The sequence below is a fragment of the Cucumis sativus genome, chromosome 4 (genome assembly GCF_000004075.3).
Source record: "Cucumis sativus cultivar 9930 chromosome 4, Cucumber_9930_V3, whole genome shotgun sequence".
NCBI classification, from domain to species: domain Eukaryota; kingdom Viridiplantae; phylum Streptophyta; class Magnoliopsida; order Cucurbitales; family Cucurbitaceae; genus Cucumis; species Cucumis sativus.
In genome coordinates, this window is record NC_026658.2 from 46,731 (window position 1) to 71,422 (window position 24,692).

At 36.5% G+C, this 24,692-nt stretch overlaps 5 protein-coding genes across 6 annotated transcripts; 2 read left to right on the forward strand and 3 right to left on the reverse strand.

Moving 5' to 3' along the window:
- Positions 1-1,429: 1,429 nt before the first annotated feature.
- Positions 1,430-5,423, forward strand: LOC101220786 (plastidial pyruvate kinase 1, chloroplastic). The gene is made up of 7 exons (XM_004150219.3): positions 1,430-1,972; positions 2,051-2,138; positions 2,250-2,440; positions 3,232-3,350; positions 3,596-3,839; positions 3,981-4,215; positions 4,882-5,423. The coding sequence occupies exons 1-7, from the start codon at positions 1,430-1,432 to the stop codon at positions 5,208-5,210; spliced, it is 1,749 nt and encodes a 582-aa protein (XP_004150267.1). The 3' UTR covers positions 5,211-5,423.
- Positions 5,424-6,352: 929 nt separating this feature from the next.
- Positions 6,353-11,373, forward strand: LOC101221726. Its single transcript, XM_004150223.3, has 4 exons — positions 6,353-6,658; positions 9,056-9,279; positions 10,534-10,641; positions 10,732-11,373. The coding sequence occupies exons 1-4, from the start codon at positions 6,457-6,459 to the stop codon at positions 10,849-10,851; spliced, it is 654 nt and encodes a 217-aa protein (XP_004150271.1). The 5' UTR covers positions 6,353-6,456; the 3' UTR covers positions 10,852-11,373.
- An 870-nt stretch (positions 11,374-12,243) lies between these two features.
- Positions 12,244-14,936, reverse strand: LOC101221020 (tubulin alpha chain). Of its 2 annotated transcripts, XM_011654602.2 has the most exons (5): positions 14,623-14,936; positions 13,683-13,917; positions 13,223-13,593; positions 12,675-13,133; positions 12,244-12,604 (listed from the first exon to the last, which is right to left on the reverse strand). In XM_011654602.2, the coding sequence occupies exons 1-5, from the start codon at positions 14,713-14,715 to the stop codon at positions 12,326-12,328; spliced, it is 1,437 nt and encodes a 478-aa protein (XP_011652904.1). In that variant the 5' UTR covers positions 14,716-14,936; the 3' UTR covers positions 12,244-12,325. The 2 variants fall into 2 exon arrangements, with proteins under 2 accessions (XP_011652904.1, XP_004150268.1); XM_004150220.3 differs by having other exon boundaries at positions 12,244-13,133.
- Positions 14,937-16,483: 1,547 nt separating this feature from the next.
- LOC101220545 (F-box protein SKIP22) lies at positions 16,484-18,954 on the reverse strand. Its single transcript, XM_004150218.3, has one exon. It carries the CDS (start codon positions 18,605-18,607, stop codon positions 17,108-17,110), a length of 1,500 nt encoding a protein of 499 aa, XP_004150266.1. The 5' UTR covers positions 18,608-18,954; the 3' UTR covers positions 16,484-17,107.
- Positions 18,955-19,729: 775 nt separating this feature from the next.
- LOC101220315 (probable zinc metallopeptidase EGY3, chloroplastic) lies at positions 19,730-23,779 on the reverse strand. Its single transcript, XM_004150217.3, has 6 exons — positions 23,003-23,779; positions 22,481-22,678; positions 22,025-22,249; positions 21,219-21,457; positions 20,472-20,626; positions 19,730-20,322 (listed from the first exon to the last, which is right to left on the reverse strand). Exons 1-6 carry the CDS (start codon positions 23,546-23,548, stop codon positions 19,967-19,969), a joined length of 1,719 nt encoding a protein of 572 aa, XP_004150265.1. The 5' UTR covers positions 23,549-23,779; the 3' UTR covers positions 19,730-19,966.
- Between the last annotated feature and the right edge of the window lie 913 nt (positions 23,780-24,692).

Sequence of the window (24,692 nt, forward strand, 5' to 3'; positions counted from 1 at the left end):
TACTTCACAAACTCCTTCACATCTCTAACAGGTCACAACTCAGTTTTTCGTCTTTCTTCCCTATTTTGATATTTTAAAATGACACCTGTTTGTATCGAGGTTCAAATCTTGTACCCTTACATTTTTTAATTGCAATAAATTTTTTTAAAAAAATATTTAATGTAGAAATTACAAATTTTAAAAATTGAGGGGTAGCTGTAAGTGGATAAAATAGTAAAAAAAGTAAATAAATAAAAGGATGAAGTATAGTTTTGGGGTTTGAAAGGTAAGAAGGGGAGAGACCTCCAGCTGTCGTCCAACAGCTGGGTCCGTATATTTTGGTGGGTTTTATATATTTGCATATGCCGTCCGTACATCTTTGTCCCTTCCTCAACCAATCCTTTTTTTTTCCCCTTAATATCATCTTTTGATTAATCCAAAATTTTAACCTATAGATTTAATTATATAACTGTCCTCTTCCTTCCTAACCCCTTTTGATATCCATAATAATAATAATACCTAACATGAAAATACACATATATAATCTAATGTTTTTTAGCTTATTGTTCTAAAAAATTAATTATCAAATTTTCATTGCCTCATATGCCACTCTTTTGTTTCATCCATATAATTCTATATCTACTACTCATTTTCCTCATAAATAGTGACATGCATTTGATGAAACTTTAAGAGGTTTGCGTATTAACAAGAATTTGAAATAATTCTGGATCTATGAGTTTCTTTTTCTTTTTTATCTCTATTCTTTATCAAATTTAAGCTTAATTTTGAAAACAAAAAAAAAATTTAATGAAAATTTTGATAAAATATTTACAAAAAAATATAACAAAATTTTAAATTTTAGTTATAATAAAAAAAGAATTACCAAATGACACCCAAAGCGGTTTGGAACCAATAACCACTTCTTATTAAGCTAGATCTACATTTACTTCTCAGAGTAATTATTGCTATCTATTGCAATTTATTGTAGTGATTTTTTAATTTTTTTAAATTTTCATTTGAAACAAGTTAGAAGTAAATAATTGATAATTTAAGAGAAGAATTTGTTAAAGATTTAGGAAAATTCCAAAAGAAATGGGAAAGGGAGAAAAGGGTTTTGGGTCGGACAGAACTGCAGGAAACAGTGGGTGGCACGTGAGGTTTAGAGGTTGAACCTAAACCACAAGCCAACGCCGGGAAAGTTAGTTGACCGGTAAAGTTCAAATTAATTTATATCTCTTCTTAACACCTAAACACTGTGACAAAAGTCTTCTTCCCATTCATAAATAATTAGGGTTCTTCTCATCGAATATTCTTCTTCTTCTTTCTTGTTAAATCCACCATTGTTCCTTACTCGGCGGACTATACTATTTGAAGCTATCTAAGGCCTCTTCTTGCAGAAGAAGGCTAGATAGTTGCAGAGTTACTTAATCTTCTTTCTTGTTTTTTGTTAATGGCGGAGGTCAATGCTATGATGATTCGTGCTCGCTGTAATTTTATGGTGAGAAACCCTGTGTTGGATGTGAAGCGTTTGGGCTTTCGGATGCCGGTTATGGGTCGCCGAACAGTTTGGTGTAGTCGGAGGAGGATGAAGGGGAGAGTTGTAAATGGAGTGAAGGCGACAATGCAGGTCGATTTGGAGGATGAGGAGAGGTTGAAAAGATTGGAGGGTTTAGAGGCCACTTTAGGGCTTGATATTGTAGCGGAGAGGGAATTGAAGGAGAAGGGGTTTTTAGGGATGAGGAAGACGAAGCTTGTATGCACTGTTGGTCCAGCGTGTAGTGGGATTGCGGATTTGGAGAAGTTAGCGTTGGAAGGTATGAATATTGCGAGATTGAATATGTGTCACAACTCGATGGAGTGGCATTGTGATATGATTAAGAAAATCAAGAAGTTAAATGAGGAGAAAGGATTCTGTATTTCGGTTATGATTGATATTGAAGGAAGTCAGATTCATGTGGTTGATCATGGAGCTCCTTCCTCTGTAAAAGTTGAGGTAAATTGTAATTGTCATGTCTCTGTTTTCATTGTTTCCCTTTACTGTAGTCTAAATTCTCTGGTCGTCATTGTTCAGGATGGTTCAATCTGGTTGTTCACTGCTAAGAAATTCGAAGGTTCTCGTCCATTCACTGTGCAAGCGAGCTATGAAGGTTTCTCTGAAGGTGCGTTTTGAATCGTGTATTCTATTTGTGATCGAAGAAATATTTGAATCCGAGAAGCTAATTAGGACATGGTTTTGAAGTTGAAGATCTTGTTTTTACGAATTTGGGCAGGTATCCGAGTGGGTGATTCAATTGTAATTGATGGGGGAATGGCAACCTTTGAAGTTATTGAAAAGATTGGGAATGATTTAAGCTGCAGGTGCACAGACCCAGGTTTATTTCTTCCTCGGGCGAAGTGTAGCTTTTGGAGAGATGGAAGGCTTGTTATGAGAAATCACGAGTCTCCCACGTTGTCAAGTAAGGTAGGAACGTTTTTCCTGTAATATCAATATTCATACTGAGAAATTTATTTTTGATAAATATAATTAGAAGTGCTCACTCTTAAGTTAAACTTTCAAGTATGATGTATTCAAAGATCAAGAACCTAAGATGTTGCATTCTTCGTTTTGGTATTACTATGGAGGAAATCTTATATCCATTATTTTCGAAGTTTTCTTTCTGTGGGATTACAAGTTGGGTCCACTATCTTGAGTCGTGGGGACAGTTTCATGGTTCGACATTTTTTGTTACTCTGGGTTGTCAACATGGCAATGTTTTTACTTGATTCAATATGGGAATAACAGTTTAAGGTTCATTATTTAAGAGTTGGCTTCTTGTTGTGGTTGTCAACACTACGAGTTCAATTTCAAAATTTTTCTTTTTTGGGTGCCAGCATTAAAAGTTTATTCCTGGACATTTTCATCTCTGTCGTGAAGAAAATTTATCTATTTTTATGCACGTAAAACTAATTTTCTTGACAATTGTCTCTCCATTGACGAGGTTGACTTTCTCATATTAATGCAGAGTAAAAGGTCTTGGTATTATGTAATTAAATTTATCTAACCTATCAACTTATATATTTTTAGGCTGATCGATGTATTGGATCTTTCTGATTAATGTCATTTCTTCTAATTAATGTTAATTTTCACATGTGAACTTTTTACAAATTTATAATTCACGAGCCCGAGTATTAAACTATTGAAATAATTTCAGGTTGACATGGAATTCAATTAATATGATGGTGTATTACGTTATTCGGTTTTCCGTTGTGCAGGATTGGTCGGACATTGAATTTGGAATTTCAGAAGGCGTGGACTTCATTGCCCTTTCTTTTGTGAACAGTGCAGATCCTGTCAGGCATCTAAAGAACTACCTTTCAACAAAATCAGCGAAGTAAGCATCGATTCAAGAAGTCAATATTTTACCATGAGTTAGGTCGAAATATCACTATCACTACTATGCATGAACTTTTGATTCCTTGTCTTTTTTTAATTGAATTTTCAACAGCATTTCATAAGATGGATTCCCATGACACTATTGAGGCATTATTTTCCGCAAATTTTGATTACTGAAACAGATTGGGTAATTTTAAAACTTCGCTCAAGTGATGAAGTGTATATTCTCTTTTTCATGCACAGATCTATAAGGGTATTGGCTAAGATTGAAAGCTTGGAGGCCCTTCAAAATCTGGAAGAAATTGTAGAGGCCTCTGATGGAATCATGGTGGCTCGAGGGGACCTTGGGGTTGAAATTCCGCTCGAGCAGATACCAGCAGTGCAAGAGGAAATAACCAGAGTTTGTAGGGAATTGAACAAACCAGTGATCATAGCTTCTCAACTTCTAGAGTCCATGGTTGAATATCCTACCCCAACACGTGCTGAGGTACAAGTGACATGTGCTTTTGATTGTTTTCAATTTTGGACTTGTTTGAAATGACTATCTAAGTATTTAGAAAAGTGTCTTTTTAAGGCTCTTCTTGTGCTCTCCAGAAGGCTGAGATTTCATACTCTTCGTGTTCAATAGGTTGCAGATGTTTCTGAAGCTGTCCGACAATATGCTGATGCGTTGATGCTATCTGGGGAGTCTGCCATAGGATCATATGGACAGAAAGCACTTTCGGTTCTACAGATGGCCAGCAGCCGAATGGAATTATGGAGTCGTGAAGAAAATAGGAACAATTTCCTTCCCCAGCATCAACTTGGAGTGTCATTGCATGATCGCATTGCAGAAGAAATTTGCAATTCTGCAGCTGAATTGGGTAAAACTCACTTTTCTCCACTTTCTTTTTAAACAAAGTCCATCGTATGGGATCGTCAAAATAACATCATAATTCCCTTTTGGCTATGTCTCATGTCTATCGGCTACCTTCTTTATTACGTAATCATGCAAAAGAAAATCGTATGAAATATATTGGCTTGCCATTTTAGTCCATTCTTCTGCGCTTAGTTTCAATGTGATATTTCTGGTTTAGAAGTATATATCATCAAAATCCTTCAAAAACATATCGGCTGGATGTTTTCACTCATTTCTGTTCTGAGTCACTGTCACACTGTTCTCGATCAAATTTTTAAAAAATCTTTTACTTATTAAGTAATTTAAAAACCTTTGTAAAAGGTAAGAGTAGAGTAATATCGTAACTTCCACAAGTACAGGGCTAGTTTTGAAACAAATGGTCAGTTGGAGGATATTTTCTTATGATTTAACCTTAAAAGTTGTTAACAATTGGTAACAACAGAGAAGTTTTGTGAGAAAAAGCTGGTTGTGTCATGGTGTGGTAGAACTAGAACACTGAGTCTTTGATTCTTAGGTTTGAAGAAGTAAATCAATTACCTTCAAAACAAGAGGTTCTGTTTGTTTGAATGTTGCTAATTGCATTTGGCCCACGTTTCCACTAAAATAAAAACCTCCATATTCTTTGTGGCAGCTAACAGACTTTCAGTAGACGCCATATTTGTGCTCACAAATCAAGGGCATATGGCATCTCTCCTTTCCCGGAACCGCCCAGGGCCGCCAATATTTGCATTAACCGACGATGATAGCACAAGAATGGCTTTGAATCTACAATGGGGAGTGTTTCCTTTGCGAATTGACCTCTCAGAAGACATTGAAGCAAACATCTCAAGAGGGATCGAGGTTGTGAAATCAAAGGGATTGGTAAAACAGGGGGACTCTGTGCTTGTGGTCTCAGAGATCTCTCCAGCTCGAGCTGCGTCAATGGCGTCCCAATCAATTCAGCTCAAAACCATCGTGTAGAACAAAGAAAAAACAGGTCAAGCTTTGTAAGTGAAACTTTATGATTGCATGTATCATATGTGGTGGATATTACACGTGAATGTTGCATCTTATCATTTGTGGCCCTCTGTTTGTAACGACTATTGAAGCCTTTGATAGGTTGTTTATTATTATTTGGAAAATGTAATAACTCTACTCAAATTTGAATTTAGTTTTAATAGTATTGTATTGTTTTGTTTGGTAACCCTTTTATTTTTATTTGTTTGAAAACCATCCTAATAATTATCTTTTTAAATGCATAATTAATCATAATTATTTTAAAAGCTATATTGAACATATAATTTTAAGAAAGTTTAGGATTTAATTACTTTAGCTAGAGTCTATATCGATATAATTCCAAGATTTAAAGCCTAAATTGATTTTAGGTCTAAGTCCTACCCAAATGCTTGACGCCATGAGTAGAGTACGTTAATTATAAGATCCATTTTGTTTTCTGGATTGTGCTTCTTAGCAGCTATCTGGCATTGGGTGTATTGGGATCTAGAAATATTTTCTGATGAACGTACAGGAAAACCTTCTTTGGATTTGCCGAAGATTTTTGGAATTCATTTATTTCTCTCAGGGTTGGGTTGTTTTGGTTTTGGTGCATTTCATGTAACCGGATTGTACGGTCCGGGAATATGGGTATCCGATCCTTATGGATTAAGTTCAAGTACCGCAACAATTTTCTTATATTGAACAAAACAACTTTCAAACTCATATTTGTGATGTTACATACAACATGCCATATGATGTACATATACATACCATACCATACATCTGCACATATTTGTAATTTGTTTCTGAAATAGATAGAAGTTAGATAGATGAATAATCCAAACATCCTCTTCAATGAAATGCCCCTTGTGGAACTTTCTACACCATATGTATTCAATCATTGCTATCCCCACACAACACACACAGTCACACACACACATATATCATATCTCTCTTTCTCTCATTCTCCTTTTTCTTCTAAACAAATAATAAAATAAAACAAATAAACCGAAGCCACAAGCAAAATCCCATTCTGGGGCCCTCAAGCATGCGCAATTTAGTATTTGAACCTCATATGTTGGCTATAATGCGCACCGACAGATGCGTATACGCTTTAATCGTCGCCTCCTGTCCTGGCCTCCGCTTGCGTTTCATTTTGTTTTTGCTCTCTTTTGTGGAAAAATTAAGATGAAACTATTTCTCCCATTCAATTCTGCTATCTAACTAATCTATGGCTGCTCTTCAAATTCTCAAATCATCTCTCTCTCTTCCTTCCATCTCGCACTCGAATTTTGGCTCTCAATCAACACGCTTCGTCTCTGACTTTGATTCCCTACTCCTTCATGGACGTCGGAGGAGTTTGCGTTATGCCTGCGTTTATAGAAGGTTCACTTTCCGTTGCGCTGCTAAAGATACTGATAAGGAAACCAATGGCAAGTTTTAACTGCTTTTCTTCTGCTTCGTTTCTACCGGTTTTCTTTTTCCATTGCACCTGCTTTGCTTGTATTTTCTTTGGTGATTGACTGTTCGTTTTTTCGTTGTTTTTGTTTTGCTAAACTACGAAGTTGCATGATGTAGTTTGTTGTTCAGATGCTCCGTCGCTTCTGAATTATCTCGCTCAGTTGAAAGTAGCTCAATCATGTAGCAAAATCGTGCGAGTATTCATCAAGCTATTTGAGTAAATGAGGAGTGGAAGATAGTTGAGGCTATGAATAAAGGTTGCTTCGTTGGCACTCTAATTCTCATTAGAGCTTTATTCTTGAATCAATATAGACACGATTCGATAGATGGATTAAACCGGAATCTGAAATTTTAAACTAAGAATTTTTTTACGTTCAACGATTTTTTAAAAAACTTAAGAGATGGCGAATCTAAGAGTTTTGTTAATCAGACAGAGGAAGCTTGGTAAACGGATGAAATTTTCATTTCGATCAATGTCTGTATTAACCATCACTTGATTCTATAATCCGAAGTCTTCCTTGGTTCAATTTTTGTAGTCAAAGCTTTTAGGAAGCTTCAAGTATGTGTCGAGCCGACAGTTGTAGTACCGTACTTGTATTAGGAGTCGTAGCTGGCGATGCTTGTTTAGATTGCTTGAACAGTTTTCGCATAGGTTCAGTTTTTCTTTTAAGAAGTGTTTCGGACATTTGAGTTTTCTTCAGCTTGTGTAACAGCGGCATGGTTTGCTTGGCCCTCCTGTGTGGAGGCTCATGAGGCCTTCAAGCTTACTCTCATGAATTTACCTAGCCGGTCTCCTTTGTGCATATACCATCTTCCTACCATGTTCACATCTGGATTTTCTCTCTCTTGGTCCATTGTAGAAGAATGCGTACATATTAGAGCAGACCTTTTTGCGTTCACCTGTAGATGTTCCAAGCAAGTTTTTAACTGTCTCAGTAGTGATATCTCCAGTGGTAAGTCTTGGTGATTGGAGTTTTCACATTCCTCATTAGGAACCTGAAGATTCTCTTTTGTTGATTATTGTCTTATACTTTCTTTACGCAAGTCATACGTTCCCATTCATGCATTTCATATAAATGAAGTCTTCCATGCCGCAAGTAGCATACAAGAAAACTGTAATGTCTAGTTAGGGACCGGTTAAAACAAAAACCAACTTCTCAATGACATAATGAAAAGATAAAACATCTAGGAGATACAAACTCTCACAATGAGAGGAAAAAGAAAAAAGAAAGGTAAGGATCTGCAAATACAACCAAAAAGGATAAACTTCCGAAACAAAAGAAAGTACAAAACTACCGAAGAAACCCAGAAAACGACCACCAACCAACAGAAGACTAACAAAGAGCAAACTGAAAACTCCTTAAACGATTTACACACTAAAAATCCAATGAAAGAAGCGTTTGATGAACCAATACCAAGAATCTTAAAAAGAAATCTTCTCCTAATGCTCTAAAAAATTCCATCAGGAGAATGAAACAAAGCCCAACAAGTAATATTAACCTGCCAAAGCGAAAACTTCAGAAACAGCGAACAAGAAACCGTCTTCCCTTTATAAAGCAATTCAAAAGAAAGTACACCCACGATCTCTAGCAATCAAAGCAAAAATTCAACTCTTATTGACAAACAAGTTGCCTCAGCTCCTTAGAACTTTACAAGAGGGGAAAGAGGGTGAATTTCTTTGAGTTGTAAACCACAAGCTTCAATTAAATATGAAAACCTTTTAGGAACTAAGGAAGGAAATATAACTGGTGAAAAAGGTTGAGAAGCCCTTATCAAATTATCTTGGACATAATTCATCTCAAAAGCATCAGCAAATGAACCCACAAGCTAAGCATCTTCAAACACTCTTTGTGCTTTCCAAGGTTGAACAAAGCAAGGAAAAGCAACTTAAATCATTCTCCACATCAAGAAACTAGGTTATGGAGAATGATTTTAATTTTGAAGGACTCTTTGTGTTTTCCAAGGTTAGAGAAGGTTGCTTTCTCTACACCTATGACTCTGCGGATGCCTGGTATGATAGAAATTTTCTGGTGATCTTATTTGTCATCAAGTTGACCAACCATACTATGACTGTATTATTGGCTGCTTCCCATCCTTCGTATTCAGTCTAACCATATAATTGGTTTTCTCATTTAGTTTGTGAGTATTGATGGATATGCAGCACCTTCAGAACCATCAGAACCATCAGAACCATCAGAACCATGTGTATGTGTATGGTTGAATGTTTCTTTTGTAACCGGGAGTGGAAGCTGCGCTCATACACTGGGACACCTGTACCTGACCCAAGGACTGGAGTTGATTGTAGTGAATAATGTATTTTGCATGAGATGAATTATGTCAATAAAGTTTCTTTGCATTACTTTCTGCAGGAGAAGAACCTCCAGAATCATTATTCATGAAGGAACTGAAGAAGAGAGGTATAACTCCCACTTCCTTGCTTGAGGATACTAACAGCAGTGACTTTGAACTTGGTGGCGAGATGACTGGAGAAAACAGAGATTTCTCCCGTAGAAGTGCTGTTTCAACGGAAGTTAACAAGAGCCTATCCAATCAAAGGGAGCGTTCCATGCAATTGAACAGTGAAGGCCTTGAGGTCAATTTCCTTATGATTTTATTGAGATCTAGTGAATATGCTATTCAAATGTCTAAATTCATTTCATCTGATCTGTTTCATTTATTACTCTTACCTTGTTTGACGAGTTCTGACCAAAATAACCATAATTTGATGACTAGTTAATGAAATTATTATTATATTCCACCATGAATATTGAAAGACTGGCTGGACATGCAAAATGAAAATCACAAATAATGGGTCTACAAAAAATATCAAATGTTGGCTCCAAACGTTGAGAACCATCCAAAAGAAATGGACGGCCAAAAAAGCCTAAACGAAAAATTTATAGTGAGCCAAGTTTCACGCATCCTTCCATGACCTCTCTGCTAGTCTTCCCCACAAAATTCCTCGTGTTCCTTTCCAACTAAATACACCAAATAACAAAACAAAATAAAATAAAAATTGCCTCCCGAGGAACCTTCCCATTGTTACAGAAAGGAGGATGAAAACTAATTTCCTCCGCACATCCCTAAGTCTAAGTGTGTGATCAGAAATGAAAAGCATACTCCAGTCCATCATGGACGATGAATTCTCTTCCTGAAAAAGGCACCTTTTATCAACAGATGCCAAAGAAGGAAACCAATCTACCCAAACAAACAACCATTCTGAACTCTTGGAGAACCTCAGCAAAACAAAAGTTGCCTTTCTCAACCACAAACTTCCCTCCATTCATAAAGCCCAATTCGAAAGACTTACTTTCTATTGGAAAACGCCACCAAACACGTAGGCAGTGATAATCAAAGAAGAAAGTGCCAGACTTCTTCCTCCCGAAAAAAAAAAAAAAAAACTAGCAGCTTTCTAACAGTAACTGTAACTTCGGCACGCCAAAGCCTAATAATTGGAACCAATAATTCTGTTGAATCTTAGCAAGCAAGAGTGGGTTATGGAGTATCCAATGTCCATTCAGCAGAAAACACCAATAAATTTAAGTATATAAATGCTCTAAAACTCCCCCTCATTTATACGCTTTAAAATGTGTAAAATGCCCAACATGTGGAAATTTCAATATTAACTAAGGAAAAATAAACATTACAAAGGTCGAAGATAGATAGGACTTCTTTTTCTGATACCATAATAGACTATCAAGCAAACTAAAAACTTAAACAGAATTACAGAATTAATTCCCCAACAGTCTCATGGATTAAAATTTAGTTATTTTCATTTCTATCATTACAACTACATATTTCAGTTGTATGTCTTATGTAGTTTGAATTAATTATGTTTGCTTTTCAGGGGTTGATCCCTCGTGCTAAACTTTTGCTAACAATTGGAGGAACGTTCTTCTTAGGATTCTGGCCGTTGATCATCATAACGGTTTCGTTCTTTTTTGGTTTATACTTTGTAAGTTTCCTTTCACTTACTACTACAGAGGAGCTGGACTTACAAAACCCTAAAGGGAAACTAACAATTATTCTCTAACATTTAACGCAGTTTTTGGGAGCCTCTTTTATTCATGATGGCCAAACGCCAATATCTCCTCCACCGTATGTTGACCCATATGCTCTTTTAGAGGACGAAAGAATTTCACAAATAGCTCCTCCTGTAAATTGACTGCTGCAAAATCCTCTAATTGGTTGGTTTTCTGCTACTTTGTTTTCCTTACCCAATATTTATTGCCACTATATGTAAATGATTATTAGCTAGAATTTTGTGGTCTTGCGCTCTATTTTATTTCTCGAAGTCTTTAGTTTTTTTTTTTCTTCGACAATATCTGGGTGGGGGGAGGGATACCAAATCTATGACCTCAAAGTTAACAGTACAAGTTGTAAAACCTTCAATCATTCACACGTAGACGGGGGTAAAAGGGGGGAAAGCTGTTGAAGAAAGGATGTAGGGGTTTATGCACGGTTTTGGGATGTTCTGTGGAGAATTTTGGAGGTTAGGGGAAAGCTTTTGGGAAAGGGAGGCAACTCTCGAATCAGTCCTTATCTCGTCTTGTTTTGTAATTGCTATGTTTTTTCTTGTTTTAGAGATATGGTAATAAATATTATTGCCCTTTTGGTTGTTTATTATTATTATTATTATTGAATTATGAAAAAGATGAGGGAGATATCCAAGTCCCTCTATTTTGGTCGTTGTTGGATAGTTTTGTGTGTGTGCTGTGTGCAGGGAGGAGATTAAGGATATGATATCTTCCATTTTTGTTTGGAAGAATGAGAAGAAGAAAAAAAAAGGGCGTTGGAATAGACGAGACGGAAGTTAGTTGGAATGAATGGAAACCCATGAGGAGATAAAATGGGGGTGGGGTGGTGGAAGGAAATGGTGTTTGGATGTGTCAGAACTTCATTCGGACACATAGAACATCCCAAAACCCTACTTTGAAACTATGTTTTGAATTTTAAACATTACTCAGAGTCAAATATTAAAATTAAATAAATAAAGTTCATAATGGTTATTATATCCATCATAGCATACAAACTTGGCTTTGCGCTTTTGGAATTTGGAAGGATGAGAGTAATAAAGAAATTACTTTCTCAAAAAAAATAAAAAATAAAATAAAAAACTTTTCTTGACTTTGAAGTTAAGTGTTGTGGACATTTTTAGGTGTAGGAGTCGACCAATCTTTGAATTGAAGATTTATGGGTTTTTTCTTAGGCATGCTTTGCTGTAGGCCCCCGTCTTTTTTCTAAGAATAAAAATTAAAATGGGCAAATAATAAAAAATAGCACTATTTTTGTTCAAAATATCAGGATTAAAACCCTTCTTCGTAAAAACAATTTTAGCTACCGGCCGTTAAATTATTAACTGAGAAATATTTAAAATTTAAACTGAAATTTTATTTTTATTGATAATAAAAAAACAATTTCCGACATTTTTAACGAATTCAATATTATTTATACGAATTGTTATTTTCAAAAACAATATTATTTCTTTTCCTTTTCTTGGAATTTGGATTCGGTACCAATTCTTCAAAAATTATGAAAGAAGAAAATAACAATAAAATTGGATGCCAATTTGAAGAATACAATGGCCATTTGAATTAAAAACATAGGTTCAATAATAAAAGCCTTGGAAACAAGAAGTATCACAGCATCATTTCATATAGAGAGAAGCCACATGAAAAAAAGACATAACAAGAATGCCAAAAAAACCAAAGTGCAATAAGCAGAGCACCACACACCAACACTCCCAAACATACACACAATGAGGCGAGAGAGATCGAGCCAACACGTGTTTGTTTAGTAGTCCTCTCCTTCATCATCCTCACCCTCAGCTGATTCAGCACCCACCTCTTCATAATCCTTCTCAAGTGCAGCAAGATCCTCTCGGGCTTCCGAGAACTCTCCTTCCTCCATACCCTCACCTACGTACCAGTGAACGAATGCACGCTTTGCATACATCAGATCGAACTTGTGGTCGATACGAGAGAATACCTCAGCAACACTGGTGGAGTTGGAGATCTTGCACACAGCTCTTTGCACCCGGGCAAGATCGCCTCCAGGGACAACAGTTGGTGGTTGGTAGTTGATACCACACTTGAATCCAGTGGGGCACCAATCAACAAACTGGATGGTGCGCTTGGTCTTGATGGTGGCAACAGCAGCATTCACGTCCTTAGGCACAACATCACCACGATACATCAGGCAGCAAGCCATGTATTTACCGTGTCGAGGATCACACTTGACCATCATAGACGAGGGCTCAAAAGCGCTGTTGGTGATTTCAGCCACTGAGAGTTGCTCGTGGTAGGCCTTCTCGGCTGAGATCACAGGTGCATAGGAGGAAAGCATGAAATGGATTCTGGGATATGGGACCAAGTTGGTCTGGAACTCGTTAACATCCACGTTCAATGCACCATCAAACCTCAAACTGGCAGTTAAAGATGAAATGACCTGAAATTACATAGAAAATGTAAGTTAACGAAAGCTAATTGTTGTTCATTGTACCACATTAGATATAGTTCAGACAAATTCTAAGTTACCTGGGATACAAGACGGTTGAGGTTCGAGTAGTTAGGTCGCTCAATGTCGAGGGAACGCCTGCAGATATCATAAATGGCTTCGTTGTCAAGAAGCACAGCAACGTCAGTGTGTTCCAAGAGAGAATGGGTTGAGAGAACACTGTTGTAAGGCTCAACGACAGAAGTTGAGACTTGTGGAGAGGGGTAAACAGTGAATCCAAGCTTGGATTTCTTTCCATAGTCAACAGACAAACGCTCCAAAAGGAGGGAGCCGAGACCAGAACCGGTACCACCACCAACAGCGTTGAAAACAAGGAATCCTTGAAGACCAGTGCAGTTGTCAGCAAGCTTGCGGATTCTGTCCAAGCAGAGATCAACAATTTCCTTTCCAACTGAAAACAAGATAAAGAAACCATTAGTGGATGCAGAGATATTGAATCTATCGCTTAAAAAATTTAAAGTTCAAGCTTAGGAAAATTACCGGTGTAGTGACCACGTGCAAAATTATTGGCAGCATCTTCCTTGCCGCTGATCAGCTGTTCAGGGTGGAAGAGCTGGCGGTAAGTTCCTGTCCTCACCTCATCAATGACAGTGGGCTCAAGATCAACAAACACAGCACGGGGAACGTGCTTTCCGGCACCAGTTTCACTGAAGAAGGTGTTGAAAGCATCGTCACCTCCACCGAGAGTAGTGTCGCCTGGCATTTGGCCATCGGGCTGTACGAATTAACAAACAAGATTTAGAGAATTCGGTTGTTATAAACTTATGAAAGAGTTTCTTAATATTTAATCCTTATAAAACAGTCATCAATAGACATACATCCAAAATAAACAACAATATTATTGTTGCGAGCACAAAATCAGTAGATCAGTAAAAGAAATTCAGAAATCCTTCACATGGCATTGTTTGAGAATCGAAGAATGTATATGTAAAAAAAACATGCATACAACATGAAATTCCGCAAGAAACTCTATCCATTTCAAGATCTCGACGTGTAGATCAATAAATATTACATCACTCCAAGAAGAAATGGAGTTGCGGTTGAATACATTAACAAAGATCTGTACACAGAACGTATGATCTCAAGAACACATTGCACAATGTATATACACGGAGTAAATCCAACAAATCAACAAAAAAACAAGCAGATGCAAGCGAAAAAACACTTAAATCTAGCTTTCAAACGACGAGAAATAGCAAAAAAACAACGCTAGATGCAGAAATGCCGACAATTCCTTACAGATCTAGCAAATGAGAGGCAACACGATGAGAAAATCAAGCCAAAACGACAAATCCTTACAGATCGAGCGTGTACATACCGCAAACAACAAAAGCAAAGGAAAAAGAAGCCAGATCCAGAAATGCTAACAAGAATTGAAAGATGGAGGAAACGAAATGGAGGCAAAAGGAGTGTAGAATACCTGAATACCATGCTCGAGGCAGTAGAGCTCCCAGCAGGCATTGCCGACCTGGATACCGGCCTGACCGATGTGAATTGAGATGCACTCTCTCATTTTGGATTAGAAGAAAAGAAGAAGAAGAAGAGATCTGAAGGAAGAAATGGAGAGAAGGAAAAAATCTCGCGAGAGGAAGAAAGACGTTTGTAAAGACGCCTTCCCCTTGGAAACCCTTTTTTTGGTTATGTGATGGATAGACGGGAAGGGGGAGAGTGAAGAGGAGTATTTATAGTGGGAAAAGAGGAGAGCGTAAGAAGGAATGGTCTCTTTTTTTAACCGTTGGGTGGGGAATTGGACGGCAGCTAAGCCTGAGTTGGTTTTACTATGGTATGGTTGGTTCAGAGTTTAACTATGGTTAGGGTTTCGCTTTTTTCGGTTTTCAAAATTTGAATTTGAGTTAATTGGCGGGTAATGGGCTGGGCTCTGGGCTCTGGGCTCGGATCCGGCCCTTACAGCTGGACCCGGTTGGCAATTCGTTGTTTCTCTACTTTTAATTCACTTTTTTTCTTTGGTTCCTAAACTTAAAAGCCGGATGACAAATTCATGTTTTCTCCAAGGAAAGTTCTTAACCGTCACAATTTTATTCTATATGTTGATGTAATTTCTTCACATACGATTTTTTCAATGTCACAATGTTAATATTTTGTGATTCCTCGAGGGTTTTTTTCTTTTTTCTCTCAGTTCTTTCTTCTTTTTCTAAAAAAAAAAATCTATTGTGGGAATATTTTTGCACGTTTGTATAGTTTATTTTATGCATATATCGTACTTATTTTATTTTTATTTTATGCATATATCGTATTTATTTTATTTTATCGTGTCACAGATGTTAGCACCAAAATATAACAATTCTCTTTTGTTTTTTACTCCACAATAATTTTTTGAGTTTAGAAGAAAAAAAAACAACAAAATTATATTTTAAGTTAGGTTTATTTGATTGAAGTTTGTTGATACAAAAGATTTATGAAATAAATTAGTCAATTTTATTGTGTATTTATCAGTTTTATGAAATAAATTAGTCAATTTTATTGTGTATTTATCAATTTAATTAATATGATAAATTTATAGTCTTACAAAATCAACAACTTCTAATAGTAGACACCCAAAGTATGTTATTTTTTAAAAGTCTCAAAGTTATAAATGCTATAGAAGGTGTGTGTGAATATATTTCAAATTCAAAGCAAGTGCAAAGCATAGTTTAATTGAAACGTGCTAGCAGCCAAAAAACTTGTAGTACTTAACTTGAATGATGTGTGAGACAAATTTGTTATATTATACTTAAAAATATTCCATTGACATGTGGGAAGTTCTTCAAGATATATACTTTCATTACAAATATATTTCATTTTATTTGCCATCCTCATTGACCCCACCATGTTATCATCTATTTTATTTTGAGTAGGATGGATCTCACAACAACATTTTATTTCCCAACAACCAATTCAACATATATTTGTTCATTTATTCTAATATAAACAATCATCCATCTCCAACATACATTTGAAAATTTAATCTACAAACTAAAACATTTACCCTGGTTGAAAAGTAAAACATCAATGCAAATGTTTAATGTAATTCGGATTACCCTTATTTTCATTTACTATTTGATAAACATGGTCTCAGTTCAGTCTTCCATTATTGTAGTTAACAAAGTAGTCTATAAACTTTCAACCTACTAAAGATATAATGGTAGCTAGTTGGTCCCAAAATATGTGGTGTAATGTAAATAACATAATTGTTCAAATGAAAGTTTTGCACTTTACTTTACCCTATTTATTGATCAAATGTTCAAAATGAAAACAAATTTAAACAGTTAGACCCACCAAAATGAAAGAGGAATAAACTCAATAGATTCATATCCCATATTAATGTCAAGATGTTGAAAAAAGAAAAATTACTAAAAACCTACAGGAATGAATATGGCACACACATATTCATATTCATTTCCCATACAATGGAATTACCATTCAGATCGGCACACATATCCATCTAGACATTTTGGAACACTTCTAAGGCCATATTATTTTAAGACGATCACAGCACCATCTTCTTAATTACAAACAAAGATTACATAAGATTCCACTTTACAATTGAGCCCAACTTACTAAAGTCATTCGATCCAAAAACAATCAACAATTATAAAGCTTTCAGAAGACCATGTTTAATTCAGCATAATCATATATAATAAACTTCTCAGCTAAACACAAAACTGATGATATTCAAGTTTGCATTTGAGCTTAACTTATTACTTATTAAAATCCTTCAGTAATAAAACACCGAGCGATTGAAAAAAAACATCAAAGAGCGGTTGAGGCAAGCAGGCAAGCTATATTTACATAAGATTCATGGCCTAACCTGATATCTCCATTCTGGCAAGATTCCTAACACCTCGTCCGTTGTGTAAAACACCCAAAACTATGACAAAAAATGCCTATGAACTCAGATTCAGTACTCATCGTCCTCTCAAATCATAATGTGGTATGACAGCGTGTCGCCGTGGAATCCGAGGTAATGATTGTCCAGGAACTCCATATACAGGGAGTCTAATACCAGGCACAATATCAAAATCTCCCCCAATTATATGAGGAACTGGGAAAGGATAAGGAGGTCGTCGACGCCGCCCAAAATTAATGAGATCTCTCATATTGCTAGTTCTCCTGTTTCTCTGCTTTTCTTTTTCATAATATTCGACAAATTTTGCTTTCCAATTCCTGTTTCCTGAAACACCATCCTCTAAACCAAACTCTTGATTGAACTTCATCTTCCACAGCTCATTGCTGGAGGCCAAGTAACGCAATTCAGTACACACACATTCAACCCTTGCAATGTCCACACCAGTAAGAGCCTCTAAAATCTTAAGCTTCACATCTGCTGGAAGTAGCATAAAGCTTGCAGGAGGTGGTAAACCAGTTTTTTCACAGATATCAATCAAGAGTGGCAATGCAAGAGCATCCTTCACTATCTTCCAGAATTCAAAAACTTGTTTCTCTGGGTTTCCTTCCTTCTCATCCAGGATGTAGTTGGATACTGAATCCACCCAAATAAGATCAAGATTTGGTGCAAATTTTCTCTCATCTAAAGATACACGATACACACTAGATCCTCTACTGTAGCTAAGAGACCCATAAACATTAACAAAGTACCCTAAACTCTGAAACTTCAATAAAACTACTTCAGTCATGGTAGAATTCTTTTCCCTCTTAGTCAAAAGTTCAGGTATAGTGTACCAAAGGGACATCGTAAACGACGGGGAAGGCCAATCTTCCGGCATACGGAAAGGACTGTCATCGAAACCTAAATTAGGATTAATCAGCACAAATCCAGACTCTAAAAGTACAGCGTGAACGGCAGTTACCAAAAGCTTGTGAGCATTACGATCATAGCCTAACTCCTCCTTCAGAACTCTCCTCAAAAAGATCGGCCTAGAACATCTATTCTCCACAACTACGGTTGGCTCTTCTTCAACCTCCATTTCTTCACAATCGGACTCCTCGATCATGCTACATGCAGTCAGTTCTGCACTCGATGACTCGGGTACCACGGATTCAGGCTCGGAATTCTCCAACCTAGGTTTTTTAAGATCACAATCAATACCCAGAAGTTGCTTTCCTTCAACCTGCGGTAGCGAGGAAGACGAAACTTGCGAAGAAGAACCAGGAAGCGGAGGTTGAAAAGATTGAATTGACGTAGCTCCGAGAGATGAAAACTCAGGAGGTTTGAAAGTGAAGAAAAGGAGGTCACCTGAAGTAATACCCAAGGAGTGCAAGGAATCCTCCGGCGAGGATGCTTGGAGCTCGTCCTTCCGATTGAGGGAGAGGTGAAGAGAATCGGCGGAAAAGGAGGAAGAGAGTGTTTGGAGGAGCGTGTGTTTGAGGTGATCGAGAGTGGATGGATCGGGGACTTCGATTCTGAGGGATTGATTGGATTCTAAGGATCTGAGCCTTAATTTCATGGTTAGAAATTGGGGGATTGAGAGAAAAAATTCGGATTCAAATTTTAGGGCTCGAAGAGGAAGAGGAAGAGGAAGAGGAAGAGTGTTCGGAAGAAGAAAGGAAGGCGGTTGGTTGATTTGGGGGTCTGGGAAACGGGACCTTTGATGAACCGTATGAGGCGTTACTTCCGTTTTATTTCGCGCTATCTTCCATCTTTGGGCTACTTCTTCCTCTTCTTTTTCTTTCTTTCTTTTAATTAATCTTAGCGCTATTCACTATCTCCTAAGTCAATGCAACTTCATCGCATTTCACATTCCTCTCTCCTTCAAAAACAGAATTGTTCTTCTTTTACATCTAACCCTGACTGTGCCCAACATTTAGTACAATAAAAGGAAAAATAGCAAATCCTAAATTAATAAAAAATTCATGTATTTTGTCATTCTTCTTACCCTACTTTTATGTATTTAATTAAATTCACTTTGTGAATTCAAACATGAGAGTGTGGTACCAAAACAAATCTTGTCACGTCCGTGCCTGAGAGAAAAACTCTAACAAGAAAAGAAAAGCATGTGACAACCTGTATTGAGGGGACTGAACAGATTAAAAAAGTTGAACTAATGTATTGTAATCTTACTTTTATATATGAACACATTTTTCCAAACTGCCGACCTAACGATTTTATTATAAAATTTTAAATGTTTTTTTTATAATTTTAATATCGTTTAATTCAAATGAAAACATGAATTCTGTCTCACAATTAATTGACTAAGATATAATAAATAAAACAATCCAAAGTAATTGCATTGAAAGTATATGTATATAAATAATTTTGCATGACTTAAACAAGTTGTTTGGGAATATTTTCTAAGAAATAATATGTTGAAGATTGTTTCATATAAAGATTAGTTTAATTAACTAAAAAAAGAAAATGGATCAAAAGGAAAGGCAGAAAAAAAGAAAAAAGAAAAAAGAAAAAAAAAGAGAAAATACATGACACGATAGTTTTATCTAAAATCGAACACATCTCGCACAACATGACCACAGACTCAACCAACAAAATTCTTATTCTCTTTCTTAACTAATAAAAATTATAATAAGAGATCACGTATCTATGAAATGGTTATTATATCCACCAAATTATATTTGAAGATAATTTTAACGTCATTACCACAAAAAAGTTGAGAATAAAAACATTATGATCATGGAAGTAGACGTCCTAATTGGTATTAGAAGAGCATACACTTAATAAGATTTTAGACTTGATGATCAAATACAAAAGCAAAGATTCCATTTACAAAAACACTATTCCATACTTCTATTAGTTAGTTTGGTGCTCTCACTCTTTTATCTACGGTCAAGTGACAAACTATATGTACACTTTATAAGTCACCCCTGAAAAATGGTGCACTGAAAAATGGACTTGAGAATGTGCCTCCGCCATTAGGGAACAAGGTAAGTAAGCAAATGAGGCCGAGAACGACACCCCACGCGTACCGATCATCTCCCAAGGGAGTGATCTCATCTGTTGCGGGAACTTCTTCACCACCTCGAAAGAAAGTTGCAAACAAACCCCAAGCCAAACAAAGGACACTCCCACTCAGTCCACCGATACCAAGTACAAGAGATGTGGCAAATGATAGTAGGGCAGCGGTGCTTCTCCCAAACATGGCTTGTGCAATGCGGCCTCCTTCGAGCCTCCCGCACGGCAACAAATTCAAAGATGTCACTACCATTCCTATAGGAAGAACATGGAGGAGTCTACGATCAGAAACAATTCATTGATTAACAAAATAGGGAAAATCCCAAAAGCCAATAGGCATTTACGAGTCTGTGAGAGTGGGGTTTGTAAAGTGATCGAGTTTATGTGGGGAAGAAGGGAAATACCTAAAAGGCCAGCAAAAGCAAGGGGATCCACAGGAACCCCAACACCTTCCACTGCATAGGGCAATACATTGCCAAGGTCATCCGAGTAAGGTCCAATAACAAACTGGATAAAAGAAAGTAAGGGATTGTTGTAAAAGAATTGAGGTCTAATGTACCTGCAAATGAAGAATTGGAATCATCAAGAATTGAATATAGTGAGATTTCAGTCTGATATAAAAAAGCTTTCTGGTTACGTGTCGATGTGATGTACTTTAGTTTGAACAATCACCAACAAGTTCATGAAATATTTGCAGTTAAGAAATTATTACAACTCCTTTAACTTATACACTAATCATCCTAAAACTAAAGGAAATGCGAAGCATAGAGGTTGTTAAAACTTAAAATAAAGCCCTAAGTTGTTGCAGCAACACAAAAAACTACCGAATTGTTGTCTACAGTTAATTGCAATAATTTCATAAATTTAATTGGTAAACTGTCCCAATTGAAAAGTCAAAGGTGCAATTGTAACCCTCTAAAATTCATCAATATTTCAAAGTCAATCCAAACAAGCTCTTGATCTCAATCCAAGAATCAAGAAGTATCTTAGCAGTTCATTTCATTTATTCAGTTTTTTCAATTCAGATGATATTGGGCAAACAAAATTTGATTTCTCAAGTGTTAAAACCTTGGGGGCATTTCTGCTTCTTGAGGAAAGAAAAACTCAATCTCACATGGAAAGATTAAAGGACAAGAGAATGCTCAACTTACATTGCATTGTCTCCACCATTAAAGCCACCGTCAATTACAAAAGCAGAGACTGCAAGTGCCAAGGACGTTAAATATGCAGAAGCAGTACGTGCTACTGGAATATCAAAAAGCGCTTTCTTGTTTGGAAGTAGAGATTCATAGTTATTCATCACTCCTAAGCATCCTGTCCAGTTGGAAGGCACGAGAAAAGAAGGGCTTAGCTTCACGCCATAACGAGCTGCTGTTACCCTCGTTGCTATCTGCAGATCAAACGCCCATTGGTTTCAATAGATCAAGAAAATGCTGTCTAAAGGATGACACTTATTTTCAGTTTAAAAAACTAATCCATAACAAGAACAAGAAGTACAGGCAAACCTGTACTACGAGACCAATGCAGTTAAAAAAAAAAAAAAATCTCTCAGTCCAGAATTCCACAGAAATGAAAATATGGTATAACCAACAACGCAATGAATAATAAGACTTGGGGGTGTCTAAGCATGATGGTTGCCACAATATTGTGCAGCAGAGCATTAGACTCTTGAAGGAAAATGTCACGACCATTTTGTCAAAAAGGACTATAAAACGATAAGCAATCCTCAATGTTCTCCTTCCACATTCGAACTAGCTCCCACTAAATTAGATAAAGATCTCAACACTCCCTTTCCACAAGAAAGTCTCTTGGGTTATGCTTTGAAAAGAGATAAGACTTGGGTAAAAAAACTACACTCAAAACCAGCAAGATTCCACACATGTTGAACTATGAAAGCGACGAGAAATGCATTAAGAGAAAACAGCGGATAAAGATGAATAAAAGTTGGTTCACAAACCTCTGAAACTCCCAGAATAGAGATGAAGCCACCAAAGAGAGGAACAACATTCGCTATATAGTCATCAAAGGTAGCACCAGGTTTTAGAAAGAAGCCACTCATCAAAGCAATAGTCCCAAACGTTGCAACACATAACGTTATTGCACTAAAATATCCCAATGGAGTACTCAGCTTGGTAGACTCAAATTGGAGATCTATTTCTGCCTTGGGTTGCACCATACAGACCTAAAACATATTCCAAAAATAAGTTATAGAATAAATAAATACACAAACTATTCCATACCTTTTAAATATGTTAAAGAAATCCCAGTTATCAGCATTTGTGTGCAATTGATATCTTGCTCACATTTTTTATATGTCATTAATATTTCTATATGGACTGAAATATTGGGCAGGCCCTCAAGCTATGTGTTAACATTATTTTTGTAGAAATATCAATGGACAATGGGATTCTACCTGTTTCGTGATGTCATCTGTTTTTTCTTCCATGAACCATAGGACTACCTCCCTTCCTGCTGCTTCTGATAGTTTTTTCTCCAACTGGGGAATCACTTCTTCAATGGGTCTCCTCAAGTTCCCAATAAAAATACCTCCATCTCCAAATCTACGTACATCAGTTGCGAAAAATGTATTGAATCCAAAGCAACCTCTTAACTGCCAATTTAAAGAAGTTTGTTAGTTAACAAGTAACAGCATCAGTATCCATAGTTCATAATCAAGAGCCTGAGTTTTTGTCATGAAAAATCATTCCAATTAATTTAGGCTAGATTATATAAAATAACCTTGATAAGGGTAAGTTTCAATAATGCCCCTCGAAGAGAAAAAAGAAAAAATAATTTATTTTTTTTAGATTATATTTTATTTAAATGTGCTAGACTGACATCGGCAACTGGCAAGTGTCAAAACCTTTATACAAAACATGGATACGACGTGTGTGTGTACATGCACATAAAGATCCGGAGAAAAATAGATAAATACCTTGCTGAGATCAAGAGCCTTGAAAGTCTCTTCAGCCTTCTCTAATCTCTCCTTCTCTTTTTCCAAATTATCCCGAGCAATTCTATTGAACAACCCCACGATCGGATTATTGGCCCCTTCACGATCAAGCTCCTTCAGCTTCCTATCCGCCCTCTTCTTCTCCAGCTTTATGGCAGCTTCAATAGAAGGATTTCCCATGAACTTCTTGAACTCCTCGTCCGTCTTCCAATCCATTTCCTGTTGTTTCTCTCTCTCTTCACCCCCATGTTCTCCGGCAGACAGTTCCGCCATCTCGTTGTCATTTCCGCCTCCCCTCTCATCGGAAACCACCGCGATCGAGGAAGACGACGGCTCGCTTTCCGAATCATCTCTGGCGGAGAATCTTAAACGATCCTCTGTAATAGGTGCGAAAATTGTAAAGAAGTAACCGCCGGTTCTACGCCCAAGTGGAATCTTACCAAAAGGCTTGGCCATTGTGCGGCTTGTATAGTGCTTCTCTCTGTGACTGATGAACCATGAATTTGAAGCGATTGAGAGAGCGGCCATGTGAGAAATGATTCGAAATTTGAATTTTCGAGTTCGACTTTGGAGATGGAGATATCCATGGCAGGATGGAGGGAAATAAAGGGATTGGAAGAGGAGTCTAGAATCATGGAGAAGAATGGGGAAGACGATGATTCGTAAGAGACTTGTGGGGCTGAAATGAAATATGGAGATTTTTGTTTTTCATATTCATTGACGAAATTGTTCGAGTGTTCTTTACCTGTTCATCCGAGTTGACGTTGATTCTCTTGTACGTGACTGTACAGTTTATAGATGATCTTATCCGTTGGATCAAAGTCTGAGTGAGAGTGAAGAATTTGTAGACCGGCACCAGACGAATGGCACGTGTCCACAAGTTTTATTGGTGAAAAGACGAGCATGTCCTCCAAATTACGATACGTTAAAGGTAGGACGTTACTAGACAAACAATAATTAACAAAAGTTTGTATAGTACGTTATTATAATATGTGATTATTATAGCATAGGTTATAATAGATTGTAGGTTGTTATAGTTTATACTTAGATGATAGATTATTATATTTTAAGTTATTATAATCTATGTTTGGAGAACTAGGGAATACTGGAATGAGGAGTGAATAATAGTGACATATAGGCGAACTAAGGAATAGTGAAATGAGGAGTGAATAATGGTGACATATAGAAAAGATAGATGATCATGGATAGTGAAATAAAGAGGGATAACTAACAGAAATAAGAAAAAGAAAAAAAGATAGTCATAATTTTAAAATTATGATAATTATTAAATATGACTGATTTCACTAAAAAGAAAAAAAGATAGTCATAGTCTTAAAATTACGATAATGATTAAATATGACTGATTTCACTCATTCATAATTTCTAATTTTTTAAATAAATATAAAATAAATAATAAACGTTTAATTTTGTTTATTTCGAGTGACCATATAATAAACGTTTAATTTTGTTTATTTCGAGTGACCATGAGTTGATTGGAATTGGTTCACTTAACTGATTATAATCAGTTTTACTAGTTTTAGACGTGAACATCGAACCATCCAACACTTTGGTAGCTTGGTTGAAAAACTTTAAATAAATAAGTCACTAAAAGATTAGTATTGTCATCTTCCTTACAAGAGAGTGAAAGAGCCTTTGCACCTTCCAACACTTT

Bases quoted from the DNA above. Each gene is read 5' to 3' on its own strand.
- LOC101220545 (XM_004150218.3), bottom strand. From the start codon at position 18,607: ATGAAATTAAGGCTCAGATCCTTAGAATCCAATCAATCCCTCAGAATC.
- LOC101221020 (XM_011654602.2), bottom strand. From the start codon at position 14,715: ATGAGAGAGTGCATCTCAATTCACATCGGTCAGGCCGGTATCCAGGTC. The intron at 13,918-14,622 runs GTATTCTACACT...TAATTCGTACAG, and splicing joins GCCTCGAGCATGGTATTCAG to CCCGATGGCCAAATGCCAGG. The intron at 13,134-13,222 runs GTAACTTAGAAT...ATGTAATTTCAG, and splicing joins TCAACCGTCTTGTATCCCAG to GTCATTTCATCTTTAACTGC.
- LOC101220786 (XM_004150219.3), top strand. From the start codon at position 1,430: ATGGCGGAGGTCAATGCTATGATGATTCGTGCTCGCTGTAATTTTATG. The intron at 2,139-2,249 runs GTGCGTTTTGAA...GAATTTGGGCAG, and splicing joins CTATGAAGGTTTCTCTGAAG to GTATCCGAGTGGGTGATTCA. The intron at 2,441-3,231 runs GTAGGAACGTTT...TCCGTTGTGCAG, and splicing joins CTCCCACGTTGTCAAGTAAG to GATTGGTCGGACATTGAATT.
- LOC101221726 (XM_004150223.3), top strand. From the start codon at position 6,457: ATGGCTGCTCTTCAAATTCTCAAATCATCTCTCTCTCTTCCTTCCATC. The intron at 6,659-9,055 runs GCAAGTTTTAAC...TACTTTCTGCAG, and splicing joins TACTGATAAGGAAACCAATG to GAGAAGAACCTCCAGAATCA. The intron at 10,642-10,731 runs GTAAGTTTCCTT...CATTTAACGCAG, and splicing joins TCTTTTTTGGTTTATACTTT to TTTTTGGGAGCCTCTTTTAT.
- LOC101220315 (XM_004150217.3), bottom strand. From the start codon at position 23,548: ATGGCCGCTCTCTCAATCGCTTCAAATTCATGGTTCATCAGTCACAGA. The intron at 20,627-21,218 runs GTAAGTTGAGCA...CTTCATTTGCAG, and splicing joins AATGGTGGAGACAATGCAAT to GTACATTAGACCTCAATTCT. The intron at 20,323-20,471 runs GTATTTCCCTTC...TTCTTCCTATAG, and splicing joins TGCTTTTGCTGGCCTTTTAG to GAATGGTAGTGACATCTTTG.